This window comes from Misgurnus anguillicaudatus, chromosome 5 (assembly GCF_027580225.2).
Source record: "Misgurnus anguillicaudatus chromosome 5, ASM2758022v2, whole genome shotgun sequence".
Taxonomy (NCBI): domain Eukaryota; kingdom Metazoa; phylum Chordata; class Actinopteri; order Cypriniformes; family Cobitidae; genus Misgurnus; species Misgurnus anguillicaudatus.
The window spans coordinates 17,783,575-17,806,136 of NC_073341.2; the positions used below are offsets into that span (position 1 = coordinate 17,783,575).

At 40.0% G+C, this 22,562-nt stretch overlaps 1 protein-coding gene across 1 annotated transcript in view; it reads right to left on the reverse strand.

Annotated features, from left to right (window-relative positions):
* Window positions 1-2,951: 2,951 nt before the first annotated feature.
* Window positions 2,952-22,562, reverse strand: part of LOC129414562 (multiple epidermal growth factor-like domains protein 9) — a 53,156-nt gene continuing 33,545 nt past the window's right edge. Inside the window, exons 5-6 of the mRNA XM_055168628.2 lie at window positions 5,929-6,198; window positions 2,952-4,155 (exon numbers count right to left, since the gene is read on the reverse strand). Of these exons, the coding sequence (XP_055024603.2) occupies window positions 3,677-4,155; window positions 5,929-6,198 (749 nt within the window). The 3' untranslated portion in view covers window positions 2,952-3,676. The remainder of the gene's footprint in view (window positions 4,156-5,928; window positions 6,199-22,562) is intronic.

Sequence of the window (22,562 nt, forward strand, 5' to 3'; positions counted from 1 at the left end):
AATTTTAATTGGTTTCCATGAAACTATGCAGCAGAATCTGTCCATGCTCACGACGTCTTTGTGTACATTCCTGCGTAGAATCCAGCTCTACACAATCAGAACTGAAACCACGTTCACACTCGACGCCGTCTCTCTCACACCCACAAAAACGCACACCCGCCCACTCTCTCACACACACAATACAATAAGGCTGAAACAGGTGCTTGTGTTACCAGTTAACCAGGTACAACTGTCTTGTAGCGTGCTCGGTTTAATACCAACTCAAGACAGGAATTTCCTCATTTCGTGGCGAGAAACGGTAAACTGTATCAAAATGTCATTCCAGAGAAATTCAACGCTCAGACTTTGATGAATGGATGAAATAGTCTCTGTCAAAGACAGACCCACATTCAGTAGGTTTCTTCCAACATTATCTGAAAACGATCCTTTGCCGAGAAGGATTTTTTGAATTCTTTACAAGTGATACTGAAATTCTGTTTTCGGAGATATTTGAAAATTCCAATGCCTCGGATGTGTGGATCATTTAATTATAACTGTCTGCCCATCATATGCAATCAGATCCATCTCAACACTTTGCATGATACCTATACAGACAGAAGTGTTGGGTGTCATTTTCTTGGCATGTTGGTCTGTTGCACCCCATGGTTCCTTAAAAGTAACTTATATCTCCTTAAACAAACAACGGCTCGTTACATGTGCAGCACAAAACGTGTTAGTATTGTTTTTATCTGAGAGTTAACATGAAATAATGTTAATGGCTTGTCCTGAATTTCCTCTGAGTCCACTCCGAAATAGTAAAGGAAATATCTTACATGGAAACATCACATAGGTAGCAATTGTACCTTACCGGGAATAAATAGTGTGTGGGGTTAATAAAAAACTTCAACCAAAAATTGAAAAATCTGTCATTGTTTACTCACCCTTGTTTCGTTCCAAACCAGAACACAATAGCATGATATTTTGGACATCTCTCATAGTGACAGTCTCTGGTTACAATGTACTTTTTATAATATAAAAAAGCTGTATTAGGGGCCGTTCACATGTCGTGCCTAAAAAGTGTGGAAAAGGTTAGGCGCTTAGGTTCTTGTCACATGACCTGCAGTGCGCTTGCAGCACTCTGAAAAGTTGAGATGTTTTAAACTCAATGCGGTCCGAACGCGCCTGGAAAAAACGAGCACGTTGTACAGCATGCGGAGCACGACCGCGTCACTTCCGTGCGCCTACATTTGAAATAACGAACTTAGGGGGGATTCACATTTCTCGTAGGAATGTCAATTTATGCAATTTCCCATATTCGATGATCGATTAAATTAGCATCAATCAATCGAATAATCGTTAACTTTAATGTTGCGTTTAAACCAGCCGCGGTAGAGGCGTCAAAAACACGCTATTCACGCGTAGTTGGACGCTTGAACATTTAAGTTTACTCGCTTCATTCGCACGTGAAATTCTAGTCATTCGAGACATTCAGGGGAGTCATGGGAGGGGCTTCTGCGACTCTGCTGAGACTCCGCTTGCTTCCTGTAATCACGTCACTACTACAGCAAGGTCCTGGTTGGTTAACGTGGCGCGGAAATCCGCCAAAGTTCAGATTTTTCAACTCGCGCGTTTCCCCGCGGCAACGCTCAATTCGCCCACACCGCTGCCTAATTGAGTCTTTGCATTGACTTGTAAATCACCCACGCTTGCCGCCTCTACCGGTGGCTGGTGTAAACACAACATAATAGTGCAATAAGCCTTTACTGCCGTAGCATATAGCCAATGACATAAAAGTGGTCGTAAAAATGCCAGCTTCCTCAGACGAATTAAAAAGATTTTATTTGTCTAAATAACATGCTAGTGGGGTTTTAAAATGAGTCAATGTAGTTGGTGTTTTCATAAAATCGTCAATTTAAACTTATCTCATAATTAAATATAATGACTAATAGACACAGTGTATAACTCCGCCTCATATGGGCACTTTGCAACAGTCGCATACGTCCATGACATGTCAAAATAAAAGTTTTATTATGATAAAGTGTTATTTTTCTAGTGTTCACCTCAGTTTTCGAGTTGTTGATACACCGTTGGTTGTAATTATATCCAAGAAAGGCACTTTTCCCGTCGTCACCTCAGCTTAGACCGGTGGCATACTTTCAGCAAAGACGCAAAAACACGCAACAGTCAACTTGGCTAGCGTGTAGCGCCTCGCCCAGTTAATAATGATCAGTGATATACAGTATGTTGCGGGGGTTCAGAGTGTAACGACAGTCAGTTACAGTTTACAGTTTCTTGACAGAATTTAAGATTCATTTAAAACGGCTTCTCCTTCCCTGTAGCAGCGTTGCTATGCTAATCTTGCAGGCTTCCCTAAAGAGGGTCTTTGCTTTCAGTATCCTTGCATTTTCTGTATCAGACCCTATCAGATCCACTGCGGATGCCATTTTGTTGCGTTGGCAGGCAGCCTCATCTCGCATGCTGTTAAAAAGCCCAGGTGTATGTTCGGCATCGAGTATCGTTGTGATCAAGTTTATCTTCTGCGTGCCGCTTCATTTTTTTTCTCCGGCTGTATGTGTTTTGCACCGGCGCCGCTCACACACGCATGATCTTGCTTATTCGACAATTGTTACGTTTTATTTTAGTTAAAAATATTTACAATTTTCAGAATGCCATGTCGAAAGCGTGTTGGAAAGGATCAACAATTGTTAAGTTTTAGCAGTTTAATTATTATCGACAATTAATAGAAGATCGATTAATTGCTAACATCCCTAATTGAATGTAGCCACACGGCAAGCTCGCAAAAAATCTTTTGTTCAGGTGCGCCGGTGCCGCTGCCAGTTAAAAATATTTCAACTTTTCAGAATGCCATGTCGAAAGCGTGGTGGAAAGGAGGGGAAGTAGTGCGGTCGCGTTTTCTGCATGGTTTTAGACGTGAAATGTGAACCGCCCCTTAACCATGTGCAAAAAATGTATTGTGGTCTACAGAATAAATTCATAATGGTTTTAAACAGCTGAGCTATTACATTTTGGGGTGCAGTATTCCTTTAAAGGTATAGTTCAGCCAAAAATGAAAATTACCCTATAGCCACCCGAGTAACATATGTCCATTGTCCACATATGTCTTATCAGATTTTCCTGTGGTACGTGGTGTGTTTAGAGCGTCCGAATCTGCACACCATTCACTGTATTAAAAGAAATGTTAATGTTAAAAAGTTTAAAGGTGCAATGTGGGAGGTTTAGCGGTATCTAGCGGTGAGACTGTGAATTGCAACCAACGGCTCAGTCCACAGCTTTTTCAAAACGCATAGTGAAGCTACGGTATCCGCCAAATGACAAACATGTCATAGTCTGAGACAATTTTGTTATAAAACGCGCTATATAGGACAGTTTGTCCATTTAGGCTACTGTAGAAACATGGCGTCAAACTTCCATGTAAGGGGACTCCTAGTGGTGTACGTAAATAAAAACATCTCATTCTAAGTTCATTATGAAAGGTCTTTATACACCATTGATAATATAGTAGTTATGTATATTATATTGCATTTCTGTCAAGAGATCCTTCTAGAAGTTACACAATGCACCTTTAAACAAAATATATTTGCTGGTTAATAAATAATATCATTACAGAACAAAGTTCTGGTTTTAAACAATATCCGGGTGAGTAAATAATGAGAGACACTTCTTATTTCTTATTTTTTCACGCTTTGTACATGTTGGCAGCAGTGGCTAAAGCTAACTGCCCATTGGCCGCGACCACGCATGGCTCCTCCTCTAGAAGTCCATTGGGGTCGGCGTGAGGAATGCTGTCGTGATAGCTGCTGAAGCTGATGTTATCTTCCTTCAGCTCAATGGTCCAAAACGGAGCGTTCAGCTTCCGATTGCGATACTCTCGATACGTATACACGCCCCCGACGAAGCCCATGAGGACAACGACGACAACGATGATGACGGCGAGAATGATGATGTTGAACTGTGACCACGACACCACGGTCAGAGCAGAGGCCGTGCTGTTGTGTCCCGCGGAGTCTCCCGTGCCGGACTGAAGGGTTGGTAGGCTGGGTTGGGTGGTGGTGGTAAAGGAGGAGGTGAGGAGGTGAAGGGGAGGTGTTGAAGAAACTGAACTTCGGGATTTCGGGATGCCTGGTTTGATGTCTTGAGTTGGAAGGAGTCTCACAGCTAAGAGAGAAGTAACTGTAGTCAGTGCATTCGCAGAGAAATAAAGGAAAGGAAATATCTCACAGAAAACATATGTTGCCATAATTACAATTATAATGTAATTGTGAGATGAGGAGGAGCATCAAAGTTTGATTCTTTGATATGGCCTTACTCATTTAAAGGATTAGTTAATTTTCTTAAAAAAAATCCAGATAATTTACTCACCACCATGTCATCCAAAATATTGATGTCTTTCTTTGTTCAGTCGAGAAGATATTATGTTTTTTGAGGAAAACATTCTCGGATTTTTCTAATTTTAATGGACTTTAATGGACCCCAACACTTAACAGTTTTAATGCAGTTCAAAATTGCAGTTCCAAATGACCAAACAATCTCAACCAAGGCACAAGGGCCTCATCAAGCGAAACGACTGTCATTCTTGGCAAGAAAAATAAAAAATATCCAGTCCGTAGATAGACGAGATAATGACGTGGAAAGGTCACGTGTTACATATATAAAAAGCACATTTGCAGATCATTTTAAACAATAAACTGACACAAAGACATTAATTAGTATCATTCCACATAACAACAATGTCGGAGCGGTCCTCTTTCTCCACATTTGTAAACACTGGGCCCTAGTTTCGCATACGTCATCCGTGACCTTTCGATGTCATTACGCAATGATGTGAGGTTGGGCTGGCGCATCACAGGACCGAAGGAAGACGAGAAGTTGTGGTTCAAAAGTGCTCTAGTAGTTCAAAAGTGGTTTTCTTGCCAAAAAATGACAATCGTTTTGCTAGATAAGACCCTTATGCCTCATTTGGGATCATTTAGAGTCCTTTGAAACTGCAATTTTAAACTGCATTAAACTGTTACTGTACTTAAAGTGTTGGGGTCCATTAAAAAGAGAAAAATCCTGGAATGTTTTCCTCAAAAAACATAATTTCTTCTCGACTGAACAAAGAAAGACATCAACATTTTGGATGACATGGTGGTGAGTAAATTATCTGGATTTTTAATCCTTTAATATTAAAAAGGTTCTATTTTTACAAAATGTTTCCATGTATATGGTTCCTCTATTGTAAATCTATAGGACATTGAATGATCACTTGTGCTTATTACTTCATAGTTTTACATGCAGGCCAGGGTCACATTGTCATTCACGTAAATGAATGCACGTGTTTTCCCAAGAATTGAATTCCTCTGTTGTGGTTAAAAAACACACATGCAAAACTACTGCACAAAAAACCCATTGTTGCCACACAACTGTATTGTTTGATTGTTTTCCTGAGTGGACGTGCCACTTTACTATAACCATATCCATACCTGCATTCATGATGTTTTTCTTTTGTAAAGTGGAAATGGTTAGGGGCAATAAAACCATTAAATGTTATCTAAACCATGCTGAAACCCTAGCAACCATTCAAGTGGAAAATGCACTTGCATACCATTGAAAGTGATGACGCAACGTTTCCTACTGTAAACATTTTTATTTTATTTAATTGTTTTAATATTTTTATGCAACCAATTTTCTGTTCAGTTTGAATTGTGTATATATTAAAAAATAGGACCTATACTGCCTATTAAAAGCAGTATGGATGATCTGATGAGCTGTAAAAAGTTTATATTATAATAATTAGACATGATGGTTTTTCAATTGTAACCAATATAGATAAAATAATAAACATGCGTCATCTAATATTAAGAGGAAGTTACTCATTAATAATGTCTTATACGTCTATGAATCACCCAAAGATCATTCCCGCAGACATCCTATAAACATACGTCATACCTCTCTGGGTGCAATTGTGGGCCCGGGCATCCCCTATATAGCCAGGTGCACAGATCTCACAGTGTGTGCCCGCTGTGTTGTTGATGCAGCGATGGCAGTGCCCGGACTCTGGATGACATATCTGAGGGTTGGTTCGAGGGTCCGAGTTTCCATTGCAGTCACAGGGCACACATACGCCTGCTGATTTAAAAGAGCCATCCGTGCATACGTCGCATGTCAGGCCAGTGAAGCCAGGCTTACATTGGTCACATACAGGGCGACCGCTGGAATCTGTTGTGGGAAAACACAAACTGCCATTAGAAAAAAAAGCAATATAACAAATGTGAAGGAAGATTACAGCAACACACATTACTTTGGTATTTCTCTAAATGAATGGCACATTGCAGTGTAGTTTCAACTTTTATCACAAGGTGGTGCCACAGCAACAACAACAACAAATTTGATGTTTTAACACATTTTATGAGAATAAAGAAGTATTTGAGAATATTTATCTTTACTTTGTCTGTTATACTTATGGTAATGCCATGGTACAGTAAAAAAAAATTCCCAGGTATTACAAATGTTACTAGTACTGTACCACATGACACCACAATTTTATTATTGCAATGTAGATGTCATTGTATGATAAATTTAGTACAATGTTTACTGTATCTGATACATTACTGCACCTTATTTGCACCAGACTGTTGTTTTACAACATCTATTTAAAGTACTGTAGTAAGATCAGATGATAATATCCTGGTACTTTGATCTACACCATGGAAATGCTTACATAAATGACAATGAGTGCGTTTACATGCACAGTCTTACTGTGGGTTCACACCAGATGTGTTTGAGGTGTCAAATTCGCATCTACCGCACGTAGTTGGAGTCTTACTATTGTTTCACACCAGATGTGTGGGGCGATGCAAATGACGCGATATGGGCGGCGCGTTTGTCGCGAAAACACAAGCTATTCGTCTCAAACGTGTCTTCGCCCAAGTTGAAAATGTTCAACTCGATCGAAAAATTTGCATGACACAAACTTAAGTCCCGCAAGTAATCTAGAGCGAGTAACACGATGCCCCACGTTTGCTGTGTACATAGCCTTATACACTCAAAATACATGTGAAATTCTAGTCATTGAGACATTCACCCAGGAATTTGCATCATAGGAGGGGCTTCTGCGACTCTGCTCGCTTCCTGTAATCACGTCACTACTAGAGCAAGCTCCTGATTGGTTAATGCGGCTCGTTTTTCAATCAAAATGTTAATTTTTTTAACTCGCGTGTTTCCCGCGGCAATGCTCAATTCACGCGAATTAGGCGCGCGACTGAGGCTGAATCGCTTTTACCGCGCTTAACGCCTCATTCATGCCGCGAGACCTCCAGACGCGCGTCAACGCATCTTTACATCGACTTAACATTGAAATCACTCGTGCTTCATGCCTCTACCGCGGCTGGTGTGAACGCATCATTACGCCGATTATGCTTAATAAACTGATAACATGTGCGATCATTTATTGCGTAAAACGGTTTTCTTTTATCGGAGAAAGCCCATAAATGGCGTAAGCAAAAAATTATCAGCACAAGTCTTTTTTTGCTTATTACCCCGATTTCGCTTGGCATGTAAACACCTTAACCGGCTTTCTTGCGGTTTTGTCCATGTGCACATGTGAAAGTAAGTGCAAAGTAACGCATTAAAAGTCTCCGCTCAACTGAAGCAGTTGGCAGAGAAACTGCAAAAATAAAAGCTGATGTTAGGTTCTGCAGACACAAGAAGGGCTACAACAGTATAGCTTAAAGGGATAATTCACCGATTTAGCATTCAGCTTTGTATCGGTAGAAACGCGGCAGTATTTCTGAATGACCGTGTTTCCCTCCCTCATGTCCCCCTGAGAGGAGAGATATCTGTAATTTGGTTCTGGAAAAAAGTCCTCCGATGACGCAAAATGACGATTTTTGCGTCATCAGAGGACTTCTTGGCCAGAGGCAAAGACTACAGACAGTAGTAGGAGCTATTTCCGCATGTTTTCAACCCGCCCATAGGGGTTGGACTGCCGAGTCCATTCAGAAAAGTATGAATCAAAACGAGAGTCAGCCATCTTGAATCTTCGCTAAGGCTCTCTCTTTTCAGCAGTAAACATTTATAACAACAGGCATAAACAGCATCAGCTATCTTAGTTTTGAAGACGCTGGTAGGCAGTATCCACGTGTGTAGCCACAGTAGCAGCGCGACCGTCAAAGAAGAAGAAGCTTGGCAAGTTAACCCACAAACCAAGAAGAAACAGCAACTTGTTGTGTATAATTTGAGAAGACCAGCAATGATGGAAGTAAATAAAAAGTGACTTTTGTTACAGTTTGAGTTAAATCACTCCTCAACTTGGCTCATCTTTGTTTTCACCGTCGCAAACGGAAATACCTATGACGCAGTTTTTTACCTGACGGGAGGGGTTCTGGTGGACCAATCATGGCGCTTGCGGTCCGCGTAGATCTGACGTGCTTAAAATTTTTGCGAGGTGCACGTCAGGCTACGCAGAGCTACGCACAGGCTACAGATAGCCTACGCTACGTAGCTACGGTGTAGAACTTACGCACGACTATAAATTGGGCTTTACTGCTTGTCCTTTCCTGGTTTTGACTGTACATTCCGGTACAAAGCAACTTATCACAATTTTGATGGAAAAAAGGTAGTATTTAAAGTAATCTATCAACTAACTCGTCATAGAGACTCACGTTAACCGGTGTCATTAGAGTTTTCGAGTCAACTTGCTAGTAGCTAGCCTAGTTGAATGTCCCTCCCTCCTGCCCTCTCGAACCGGTAGAGCAGCAAAGCAATGCATTCTGGGATTTGGTGTTTTTCATCCACATGAGCCAAAAACACATTTTATGGCTTTTCTCGGCCTAGAAGGCACCAAGTTCTAAAAAAACGTCACATTTTTACTACATAGGTGACCCAATTTAATAATATATTCATATTTAAATTCGGTGAAGAATTCCTTTAAGACAGATATGTCGTCTGCTTTTTAAACGACTATTATGTACTACAGGCAGTGACGTCACTACCTGCGAGACACCTGACAATTCTCCAAGTCCCATGTAAATGCAATAGTCTGCATAGCCAGTTTATTGGTTTGCATGTAAACGCATGAAAACAGTTTTATATAATAAGCAGATTTAGTTATCCGCTTATAGACGGGTTGCAAGTTTACAAACATTGCAGGGTGCGCGCGCATCCAGGAGGTAGAAAGCCCGATTGGTGAGCTGATCCGCTACGGCAACAACCTTAATTATTGAAGCGTTCTTTATTGTTTGTATATAAATAAAACTTGATTTTAGTTGGATCTGTTTTTCTGTCAACACAATGCATGTCTCTTCTTTCTGCCTCTCGGTTGCGCACAACCAGTTAGTGACGTCGCCGTGCAACCCGTCTATTCTGTGCATGTAAACGCACTCACTGTATAGTCATACACCAAGATATATGCATGCTTGAACAACAAATCATACAATCATAATATCAGTATAAACAAAAACGTATTACTATGGCAAAATCAGCAAAAGCTTGACTGGTCAGCTCTGAAATATTTATGAAAGTAAACAAAACATAAGTATCCAGGATATGTGACTAGTATGATCTGATTGACTCATTCAACATTTACTCATTCTCTGACCTACAGTCACCTTTCATATCATAAACACCCACATAAATATAAACCTACAGTGCTATTATAGTCATGATACTGTGTGGATTTCTGAATGACTTCTGTTGCCAAGGCAACCACCTCTTCTGCCTGACTGACACAGATCTCTAGCCACGCCACCCCGACTGGCCTTACATCAGTAAATCTGTCATGGTGAAACCAAAGAGATGGGGATAGACTGGAAGCAGTGAGAGAAGGAAATGACCAGAAGGCCGTTTCCCCATTTCTGTGATGAGAGCTGCTCATCTGTGCCATTACCATACAGTAGGCTTTGCTACACACTGTGTACCAAGATTTATTACCTTAACCATCATGAGTAAAACTATTTATAAGAACACAAATGCACATTCACAATTTTTTTTAAAGGTGTCAAAGAATGCATGGAGTATTGTCCAACACTTTTATGCCTGATAAGATTACACAAGTAAAGTGGGGCCAGCCCAATAATTACCTTGTATATAAAGGTGTACCAGTGACAAGAGCCTACGGTAGTCAAGGCCGGCCAACCAACTTGTGAGTAAAGCTCACAATGGTGAATCAGAGCTTAACAATTCATAATAAACCTCAAGAAGGCATGGTATACTGTGTCAAGCTTATAAAGACACTTAACAGAGGCATGCAAATATAATCCAAATCCAGCATAGATAAAAAGTGGAGGCCTATAACACCCAACCACAGTAATACAAAGGTTCTTAGTAATTTCCACATTTAATGACAGAAATTCTAATTGCTTCGATATAGCTTCAGACAGTACTACACTAATGGGAAATTTTGATTTCACATAGATGGCAACATCGCCACCTTTTCTAAGCCTGTCAGCTTGAAACACACTATAGCCATATATGGCAACCTCATTATCTATGACTGATTTTGTTAGCCAGGTCTCGGATATTACAACAACATCTGCATCCGTTGATTTAACCCATATTCCCATCGCATCCATATTCAGTAACAAGCTACTCACATTAAGATGTACAATACTGAGCCCAGGTATATTTTTAACATGGCATTTGGATATACTGCAACTCGGGGCCAGGGTTCAGTTGTATGTTACCAGATATAAGTAACAACAACATTATGCAACGAATCCCTCAACATTTGATGCATTTAGTCCGAGCTCAAAGTCTCTCCTTGGGCTCAAAGTAGTTATTCAAAACCAAAATGCTTTGTAAGTGGTGTAAATCACTGATTAAATTCCATGTTAATTTCATATCCTTTGCCAGTGCACACAGAGTCTGAATGGGTACTACAGCCACAGAGCAAGTGCATTCATGAGCAATGTCCAGCTGGCGAGACCCAATGGTGCAGTCATCCAGAGCTGGTCACCTGCCTTAAGTCCCTGTCCCCAATCTGTGTACTGAAAACACCTGAAATGGAGTAAAATGACATCCCAGAAGACTTAAAACAGCCAAGAGTAATTTACATTGTGACCATTTCTGGCACTGAGGCAGAAGCGAGACAAGTGATTATTCAAGGCGACAATGCGCTATTTTAATTCAATCAGTTTGACATTGCTTTTTATCCAATCACGACTGTTGATATTCAAATTAAAACGTTAACCTAGGGCTTAGGAATGCACATTGCGAATTGTCACATTATAAATACCCAGGGTTATCTCTTAACCCTTGTTTAAGTATGAAAAGTGTGAAACGTGAAAAAGAAAACCCAGGATTTTGTAAACCTAGGGTTTAGAAAAACACGGGGTTAACTACTTTCTAGTGTTTTTGCTAATCTCATGTTAAAGGTAGGGTAACAGATTTGATCCTGAAACATTTTTTGTTATGCTGGTTAAAAGTCTCCTTACATCCTGATAGCAATCACTGTGTTAAGTTGTTTAAATGTATTTGTAGAAATGTATGTCATCTGTGAAAGGCGTAGGACCAAAAAATGTTCAACAAATCATAGATTTCGGTCCGAACGGACATTTCCATTTTTGTCCCTCATACGTAAGCATAATTTGAATGCCAACCGCGCAGCGAGTCCACGCAGACACCATACGTCATCGGCGCGTTCACGTGCGCTCACCTCCTGCCTGTAAACAGTGAGAACAGCAAACTTTTCTGCTAAATTGACAACCTACACAGGAGGCACAAAACGAAAGGGATCTTTTATAACAACAACAGCAAAAACTGCCTGGATCAGCAAGAGCAAAACCCCAAATGAACATCGGTAACTTTACTGCTTTACCACGAGATGCAAACAGCTGCAGGATGCAAAGGGTCTGAAAGAGTCGTTGCACTGTTTATTTTGGTAAGGTAGGTACGCGATATGTTTGTATTGAGATGGATTCAGATATTCTACTTTGATGAAACATTGTGTTGCTTATGAAATTTGTGTTCGTTTACGGATTAGCGTAACGATATAGTTACTACGTCTACACAACCGAACGTGTGCTTAAACTAATTCTGATGTAAACCAGTTGTTTGGTTATTTTGGCAGTGTTATTCGACTTTGTACTGCAAAGTTGTCTCACTGGTGAATGAGACATGAGACGTGACCGTCTGATCTGTGCGTGTTCATGTGTTTTGGAAGAGGCGTGACTTTGGATGGCGGTTTGACTTGAGGGTGGGATCGGGATTTCATTGCTAGGCGGCTACCGTTAGCATTTTTCAAAATGTGTTACCCTACCTTTAATCTTGAGTACCTATAGAGTAGTCCACTGTACTTCCTGCACTGAAATTGCACATAAAAAAATAAAGCAAGATTGTTAAGTATGAATCTTTCATGTTTCCACAAAAAAAAAAAACTTTCTGAAACTTGTACGAACCCTGGCAAAGTGGTTTCGGCACTCCGTCATACATCCAAATGCTTTTTTGACAGCTTAGCATTAGCAGTCTAACAGTGTTAATAAGTCAGTATGCATGAAATAGCTTTCGACCCACCTCTTTAAAATGATTACTAGCACAGGCAAACAATGTCCACACAACAAAATTGATTTAATAAAGAATTCACAGATTACAAAGATGATAAAATTGCAGGATTATATGAAGGTAGGAACCGTATGTTCCCAGCATCCATGAACAGACACTTAACAAACCCCTAATTTATGTGAACAGGTGTTCTCAACAACTACTCCATAGCACACTCTAGTGGTGCAATGAATAATACAAAAGGCAAAATTGCTGTCTTTACTGTACCAATATTTATGAAGTGTGTGTGTGTGTGTGTGTGTGTGTGTGTGTGTGTGTGTGTGTGTGTGTGTGTGTGTGTGTGTGTGTGTGTGTGTGTGTGTGTGTGTGTGTGTGTGTGTGTGTGTGCGTGCATGCGTGCATGCGTAAATCTAAATGCATCTGACACATTCTCTTGTAAATTAAAATTTTTTACAGCCGTTTTTCTACAGTAGCCCTAAATGGACAAACTACTCTACAGAGTGCATTTTGTCACTACTGTATTTTGTCTTAGACAACAACATGTCTGTCCTGTGGGGACTACTGTAGGGTTCTCTATGCATTTCGGTAAACGGTGGACTGAGCCATTGGTTGCAATTCACAATCTCACTGCCAGATTCCGCTAAAATCTACACACTGCACCTTTAATAAAATAGATTGAAAAAATGGACATTAAAACTTCTAAAACAAACAAGTCTGGTGGTGGTGGCTTAAGACTTTTGCATAGTACTGTATATTACAAAACATGTGAAACATTTTTAAAATAACTTTTTGTTTTGCAATTAAATAAATTAATAGCACAATTTCTTTTTCTTTATGCAGTAATTTTAAACAAGACATATGCCTTCACATCCAGGGATTTTACATTCATGACAAACCTACTAAATGACCTACTGAAGTTTTTGGTAATGTATATTTATTTACATTTTTCCACATAACTATTTTTTGTTTCACTTAAAAAAAAATGTAATTACTGTAGATATGTTCCAAAATAAGATGAACAGTTAAAGACTAGTCTCGATTCTCAGTAATAGCTCACATTTGACCTAATATAGTAGCTGCAGGGCAACATTGGGCATACTTATATAACACTGAAATTTTCGTACCCTCTCTGTCTCTCTTTCTCTGTCTCGCCCTCAGATTCACACATTGACTTTCCTCCTCAGGTTGTCCTGGACATCAATGTAAACTGACAACCCGAAGCCACATCACCGGGGCTGTTGCCGTGCAGTGTGGACCAACGGACAGGAAGCTAAAAGTCTAAATCAGCCTACAGCAATAAAACTTGCAAAAACTGGAACAAGAGTTATGTCACTTACAGTATATAATAAAGTGTAGTTTGGAGATAAAATTCCTTTTATGTGATGAAGGCAATTAGTCATAATCTGTAACATAACAACTTTCCCCTTACGTAGATAACCAAAACTACTTGGCTGAATGTATTAATCAACTACGTATTTTTATCTGAAGATAACTTTATCTAAAGAATGTGAGACTGATGCATAATATGTCACAACATGGTTACTGTGTTGTGTGGGTTGGTTAAGGTTACAGTAAATGGACTGCATTTATATAGCGCTTTCATAGCGGGGTAAAGTTAGTTTTGTTTTGGATATTCGTGACACATTCGGTACTGAACGGCAATGAGCCCAAAATAAAGCATATTTATAAAAAGAGCAAAGCTGATAATGTTTCACAACCTTCATTAACAATGGTTTCTGTCTATATAATAACCACTGACCCGCAAAAGCCGTCGCAGAAGCCGTCGCAATCTCAATTGTGCTGGAAAGCGCTTTCTTGGCGGAGCCGCAAGTAAGGGACCGTGGGGAAAGTGCAGGTTTTCTTGTTTGATGAGCGGTGTTTTTGTAATAGCTTTTTTGTAAAATGTCCCAAGAACAACAAACCAGTGTCATTCATCACTGGAGGACAGGGGACATCACTCACAACCTCTTTTTAAACCCCCACTGGTGAAAAATGGAACTGCATGTCCAACACTAACACTCCTTTTGTAATAGCTTTGTCCATCGGCGAGACAGAGACATCAAATAAGTGTAGTTCAGTACAGAGGGACAGGGGACATCTTTCACAACTTCTATTTTAACCCCTACTGGTGAAAAAATGGAATTGCATGTCTAACATTAACACTCTTTTTGTAATAGCGTTGTCCATCGGCGAGACAGACACATCAAACAAGTGTCGTTCAATACAGAGGGACAGGGGACATCTTTCACAACTTCTATTTTAACCCCTACTGGTGAAAAATGGAATTGCATGTCTAACATTAATACTCTTTTTGTAATAGCGTTGTCCATCTGCGAGACAGAGACATCAAACAAGTGTCATTTAGCACAGAGGGACAGGGGACAGCTTTCACAATATCTCTTTTTAACCCCTACTGGTGAAAAATGGAATTGCATGTCTAACATTAACACTCTTTTTGTAATAGCGTTGTCCATCGACGAGACAGACACATCAAACAAGTGTCGTTCAGTACAGAGGGACAGGGGACATCTTTCACAACTTCTATTTTAACCCCTACTGGTGAAAAATGGAATTGCATGTCTAATATAAACCTTTTTTTGTAATAACTTTGTCCATCGGGGAGACAGACACATCAAACAAGTGTCATTCAGTACAGAGGGACAGGGGACAGTTTTCACAATATCTCTTTTTAACCCCTACTGGTGAAAAATGGAACTGCATGTCTAACATTAACACTCTTTTTGTAATAGCGTTGTCCATCTGCGTGACAGAGACATCAAACAAGTGTCATTCAGCACAGAGGGACAGGAGACAGCTTTCACAACTTATATTTTAACCCCTACTGGTGAAAAATGGAATTGCATGTCTAATATAAACCTTTTTTTGTAATAACTTTGTCCATCGGGGAGACAGACACATCAAACAAGTGTCATTCAGTACAGAGGGACAGGGGACAGTTTTCACAATATCTCTTTTTAACCCCTACTGGTGAAAAATGGAACTGCATGTCTAACATTAACACTCTTTTTGTAATAGCGTTGTCCATCGGCGAGACAGAGACATCAAACAAGTGTCGTTCAGTACAGAGGGACAGGGGACATCTTTCACAACTTCTATTTTAACTCCTACTGGTGAAAAATGGAATTGCATGTCTAACATTTATACTCTTTTTGTAATAGCGTTGTCCATCTGCGTGACAGAGACATCAAACAAGTGTCGTTCAGTACAGAGGGACAGGGGACATCTTTCACAACTTCTATTTTAACTCCTACTGGTGAAAAATGGAATTGCATGTCTAACATTTATACTCTTTTTGTAATAGCGTTGTCCATCGACGAGACAGACACATCAAACAAGTGTTGTTCAGTACAGAGGGACAGGGGACATCTTTCACAACTTCTATTTTAACCCCTACTGGTGAAAAATGGAATTGCATGTCTAATATAAACCTTTTTTTGTAATAACTTTGTCCATCGGCGAGACAGAGACATCAAACAAGTGTCGTTCAGTACAGAGGGACAGGGGACATCTTTCACAACTTCTATTTTAACCCCTACTGGTGAAAAATGGAATTGCATGTCTAATATAAACCTTTTTTTTGTAATAACTTTGTCCATCGGCGAGACAGAAACATCAAACAAGTGTCATTCAGCACAGAGGGACAGGGGACAGCTTTCACAATATCTCTTTTTAACCCCTACTGGTGAAAAGGGGAAGTGCATGTTTAAAATTAACACTCTTTTGTAATAGATTTGTCCATCGGGGAGACAGACACACCAAACCAGTGTCATTTTGTACAGGGGGACAGGGAACAATTTTCACAATATCTCTTTTTATCCCAACTGGTGAAAAGGGGAAGTGCATGTTTAAAATTAACACTCTTTTTGTAATAGCTTTGTCCATCGGAGAGACAGAGACACCAAACAAGTGTCGTTCAGTACAGAGGGACAGGGGACTTCTTTCACAACTTCTATTTTAACCCCTACTGGTGAAAAATGGAACTGCATGTCCAACATTAACACTCCTTTTGTAACAACTTTGTCCATCGGCGAGACAGAGACACCAAACAAGTGTCGTTCAGTACAGAGGGACAGGGGACTTCTTTCACAACTTCTATTTTAACCCCGACTGGTGAAAAATGGAACTGCATGTCTAACATTAACACTCTTTTTGTAATAGCGTTGTCCATCGGCGAGACAGAGACATCAAACAAGTGTCATTTAGCACAGAGGGACAGGGGACATCTTTCACAACTTCTATTTTAACCCCTACTGAAGTTTCGTTCAGTACAGAGGGACAGGGGACATCTTTCACAACTTCTATTTTAACCCCTACTGGTGAAAAATGGAATTGCATATCTAACTTTAACACTCTTTTTGTAATAGCGTTGTCCATCGGCGAGACAGAGACATCAAACAAGTGTCGTTCAGTACAGAGGGACAGGGGACATCTTTCACAATATCTCTTTTTAACCCCTACTGGTGAAAAATGGAACTGCATGTCTAACATTAACACTCTTTTTGTAATAGCGTTGTCCATCGGCGAGACAGAGACATCAAACAAGTGTCATTTAGCACAGAGGGACAGGGGACATCTTTCACAAGTTCTATTTTAACCCCGACTGGTGAAAAATGGAATTGCATGTCTAATATAAACCTTTTTTTTGTAATAACTTTGTCCATCGGCGAGACAGAGACATCAAACAAGTGTCGTTCAGTACAGAGGGACAGGGGACATCTTTCACAACTTCTATTTTAACCCCTACTGGTGAAAAATGGAATTGCATGTCTAATATAAACCTTTTTTTTGTAATAACTTTGTCCATCGGCGAGACAGAGACATCAAACAAGTGTCGTTCAGTACAGAGGGACAGGGGACATCTTTCACAACTTCTATTTTCACCCCGACTGGTGAAAAATTTAATTGCATGTCTAACATTAATACTCTTTTTGTAATAGCTTTGTCCATCGGCGAGACAGAGACATCAAACAAGTGTCGTTCAGGACAGAGGGACAGGGGACATCTTTCACAACTTCTATTTTAACCCCTACTGGTGAAAAATGGAACTGCATGTCTAATATAAACCTTTTTTTTGTAATAACTTTGTCCATCGGCGAAACAGAGACATCAAACAAGTGTCATTTAGCACAGAGGGACAGGGGACATCTTTCACAACTTCTATTTTAACCCCTACTGAAGTTTCGTTCAGTACAGAGGGACAGGGGACATCTTTCACAACTTCTATTTTAACCCCTACTGGTGAAAAATGGAATTGCATATCTAACTTTAACACTCTTTTTGTAATAGCGTTGTCCATCGGCGAGACAGAGACATCAAACAAGTGTCGTTCAGTACAGAGGGACAGGGGACATCTTTCACAATATCTCTTTTTAACCCCTACTGGTGAAAAATGGAACTGCAGGTCTAACATTAACACTCTTTTTGTAATAGCGTTGTCCATCGGCGAGACAGAGACATCAAACAAGTGTCATTTAGCACAGAGGGACAGGGGACATCTTTCACAAGTTCTATTTTAACCCCGACTGGTGAAAAATGGAATTGCATGTCTAATATAAACCTTTTTTTTGTAATAACTTTGTCCATCGGCGAGACAGAGACATCAAACAAGTGTCGTTCAGTACAGAGGGACAGGGGACATCTTTCACAACTTCTATTTTAACCCCTACTGGTGAAAAATGGAATTGCATGTCTAATATAAACCTTTTTTTTGTAATAACTTTGTCCATCGGCGAGACAGAGACATCAAACAAGTGTCGTTCAGTACAGAGGGACAGGGGACATCTTTCACAACTTCTATTTTAACCCCGACTGGTGAAAAATTTAATTGCATGTCTAACATTAATACTCTTTTTGTAATAGCTTTGTCCATCGGCGAGACCGAGACATCAAACAAGTGTCGTTCAGGACAGAGGGACAGGGGACATCTTTCACAACTTCTATTTTAACCCCTACTGGTGAAAAATGGAATTGCATGTCTAACATTAACACTCTTTTTGTAATAACTTTGTCCATCGGCGAAACAGAGACATCAAACAAGTGTCATTTAGCACAGAGGGACAGGGGACATCTTTCACAACTTCTATTTTAACCCCGACTGGTGAAAAATTGAATTGCATGTCTAATATAAACCTTTTTTTTTGTAATAGCGTTGTCCATCGGTGAGACAGAGACATCAAACAAGTGTCGTTCAGTACAGAGGGACAGGGGACTTCTTTCACAACTTCTATTTTAACCCCGACTGGTGAAAAATTGAACTGCATTTCCATATAAAAACCTTTTTTTTTTGTAATAACTTTGTCCATCGGCGAGACAGAGACATCAAACAAGTGTCGTTCAGTACAGAGGGACCAGGGACATCTTTCACAACTTCTATTTTAACCCCTACTGGTGAAAAATGGAATTGCATGTCTAACATTTATACTCTTTTTGTAATAGCGTTGTCCATCGACGAGACAGACACATCAAACAAGTGTTGTTCAGTACAGAGGGACAGGGGACATCTTTCACAACTTCTATTTTAACCCCTACTGGTGAAAAATGGAATTGCATGTCTAATATAAACCTTTTTTTGTAATAACTTTGTCCATCGACGAGACAGACACATCAAACAAGTGTTGTTCAGTACAGAGGGACAGGGGACATCTTTCACAACTTCTATTTTAACCCCTACTGGTGAAAAATGGAATTGCATGTCTAATATAAACCTTTTTTTTGTAATAACTTTGTCCATCGGCGAGACAGAAACATCAAACAAGTGTCATTCAGCACAGAGGGACAGGGGACAGCTTTCACAATATCTCTTTTTAACCCCTACTGGTGAAAAGGGGAAGTGCATGTTTAAAATTAACACTCTTTTGTAATAGATTTGTCCATCGGGGAGACAGACACACCAAACCAGTGTCATTTTGTACAGGGGGACAGGGAACAATTTTCACAATATCTCTTTTTATCCCAACTGGTGAAAAGGGGAAGTGCATGTTTAAAATTAACACTCTTTTTGTAATAGCTTTGTCCATCGGAGAGACAGACACATAAAACCAGTGTCGTTCAGTACAGAGGGACAGGGGACTTCTTTCACAACTTCTATTTTAACCCCTACTGGTGAAAAATGGAACTGCATGTCTAACATTAACACTCTTTTTGTAATAACTTTGTCCATCGGCGAGACAGAGACATCAAACAAGTGTCGTTCAGTACAGAGGGACAGGGGACTTCTTTCACAACTTCTATTTTAACCCCGACTGGTGAAAAATGGAACTGCATGTCTAACATTAACACTCTTTTTGTAATAGCGTTGTCCATCGGCGAGACAGAGACATCAAACAAGTGTCATTTAGCACAGAGGGACAGGGGACATCTTTCACAACTTCTATTTTAACCCCTACTGAAGTTTCGTTCAGTACAGAGGGACAGGGGACATCTTTCACAACTTCTATTTTAACCCCTACTGGTGAAAAATGGAATTGCATATCTAACTTTAACACTCTTTTTGTAATAGCGTTGTCCATCGGCGAGACAGAGACATCAAACAAGTGTCGTTCAGTACAGAGGGACAGGGGACATCTTTCACAATATCTCTTTTTAACCCCTACTGGTGAAAAATGGAACTGCATGTCTAACATTAACACTCTTTTTGTAATAGCGTTGTCCATCGGCGAGACAGAGACATCAAACAAGTGTCATTTAGCACAGAGGGACAGGGGACATCTTTCACAAGTTCTATTTTAACCCCGACTGGTGAAAAATGGAATTGCATGTCTAATATAAACCTTTTTTTTGTAATAACTTTGTCCATCGGCGAGACAGAGACATCAAACAAGTGTCGTTCAGTACAGAGGGACAGGGGACATCTTTCACAACTTCTATTTTAACCCCTACTGGTGAAAAATGGAATTGCATGTCTAATATAAACCTTTTTTTTGTAATAACTTTGTCCATCGGCGAGACAGAGACATCAAACAAGTGTCGTTCAGTACAGAGGGACAGGGGACATCTTTCACAACTTCTATTTTAACCCCGACTGGTGAAAAATTGAATTGCATGTCTAACATTAATACTCTTTTTGTAATAGCTTTGTCCATCGGCGAGACAGAGACATCAAACAAGTGTCGTTCAGGACAGAGGGACAGGGGACATCTTTCACAACTTCTATTTTAACCCCTACTGGTGAAAAATGGAACTGCATGTCTAATATAAACCTTTTTTTTGTAATAACTTTGTCCATCGGCGAAACAGAGACATCAAACAAGTGTCATTTAGCACAGAGGGACAGGGGACATCTTTCACAACTTCTATTTTAACCCCTACTGAAGTTTCGTTCAGTACAGAGGGACAGGGGACATCTTTCACAACTTCTATTTTAACCCCTACTGGTGAAAAATGGAATTGCATATCTAACTTTAACACTCTTTTTGTAATAGCGTTGTCCATCGGCGAGACAGAGACATCAAACAAGTGTCGTTCAGTACAGAGGGACAGGGGACATCTTTCACAATATCTCTTTTTAACCCCTACTGGTGAAAAATGGAACTGCAGGTCTAACATTAACACTCTTTTTGTAATAGCGTTGTCCATCGGCGAGACAGAGACATCAAACAAGTGTCATTTAGCACAGAGGGACAGGGGACATCTTTCACAAGTTCTATTTTAACCCCGACTGGTGAAAAATGGAATTGCATGTCTAATATAAACCTTTTTTTTGTAATAACTTTGTCCATCGGCGAGACAGAGACATCAAACAAGTGTCGTTCAGTACAGAGGGACAGGGGACATCTTTCACAACTTCTATTTTAACCCCTACTGGTGAAAAATGGAATTGCATGTCTAATATAAACCTTTTTTTTGTAATAACTTTGTCCATCGGCGAGACAGAGACATCAAACAAGTGTCGTTCAGTACAGAGGGACAGGGGACATCTTTCACAACTTCTATTTTAACCCCGACTGGTGAAAAATTGAATTGCATGTCTAACATTAATACTCTTTTTGTAATAGCTTTGTCCATCGGCGAGACAGAGACATCAAACAAGTGTCGTTCAGGACAGAGGGACAGGGGACATCTTTCACAACTTCTATTTTAACCCCTACTGGTGAAAAATGGAATTGCATGTCTAACATTAACACTCTTTTTGTAATAACTTTGTCCATCGGCGAAACAGAGACATCAAACAAGTGTCATTTAGCACAGAGGGACAGGGGACATCTTTCACAACTTCTATTTTAACCCCTACTGGTGAAAAATGGAATTGCATGTCTAATATAAACCTTTTTTTTGTAATAACTTTGTCCATCGGCGAGACAGAGACATCAAACAAGTGTCGTTCAGTACAGAGGGACAGGGGACTTCTTTCACAACTTCTAGTTTAACCCCGACTGGTGAAAAATTGAACTGCATTTCCATATAAAAACCTTTTTTTTTTGTAATAACTTTGTCCATCGGCGAGACAGAGACATCAAACAAGTGTCGTTCAGTACAGAGGGACCAGGGACATCTTTCACAACTTCTATTTTAACCCCTACTGGTGAAAAATGGAATTGCATGTCTAACTTTAACACTCCTTTTTGTAATAGTGTTGTCCATCGGCGAGACAGAGACATCAAACAAGTGTCGTTCAGTACAGAGGGACAGGGGACATCTTTCACAACTTCTATTTTAACCCCTACTGGTGAAAAATGGAATTGCATGTCTAATATAAACCTTTTTTTGTAATAAATTTGTCCATCGGCGAGACAGAGACATCAAACAAGTGTCATTCAGTACAGAGGGACAGGGGACATCTTTCACAACTTCTATTTTAACCCCGACTGGTGAAAAATGGAATTGCATGTCTAACTTTAACACTCTTTTTGTAATAGCGTTGTCCATCGGCAAGACAGAGACATCAAACAAGTGTCGTTCAGTACAGAGGGACAGGGGACATCTTTCACAACTTCTATTTTAACCCCTACTGGTGAAAAATGGAATTGCATGTCTAATATAAACCTTTTTTGTGTAATAACTTTGTCCATCGGCGAGACAGAGACATCAAACAAGTGTCGTTCAGTACAGAGGGACAGGGGACATCT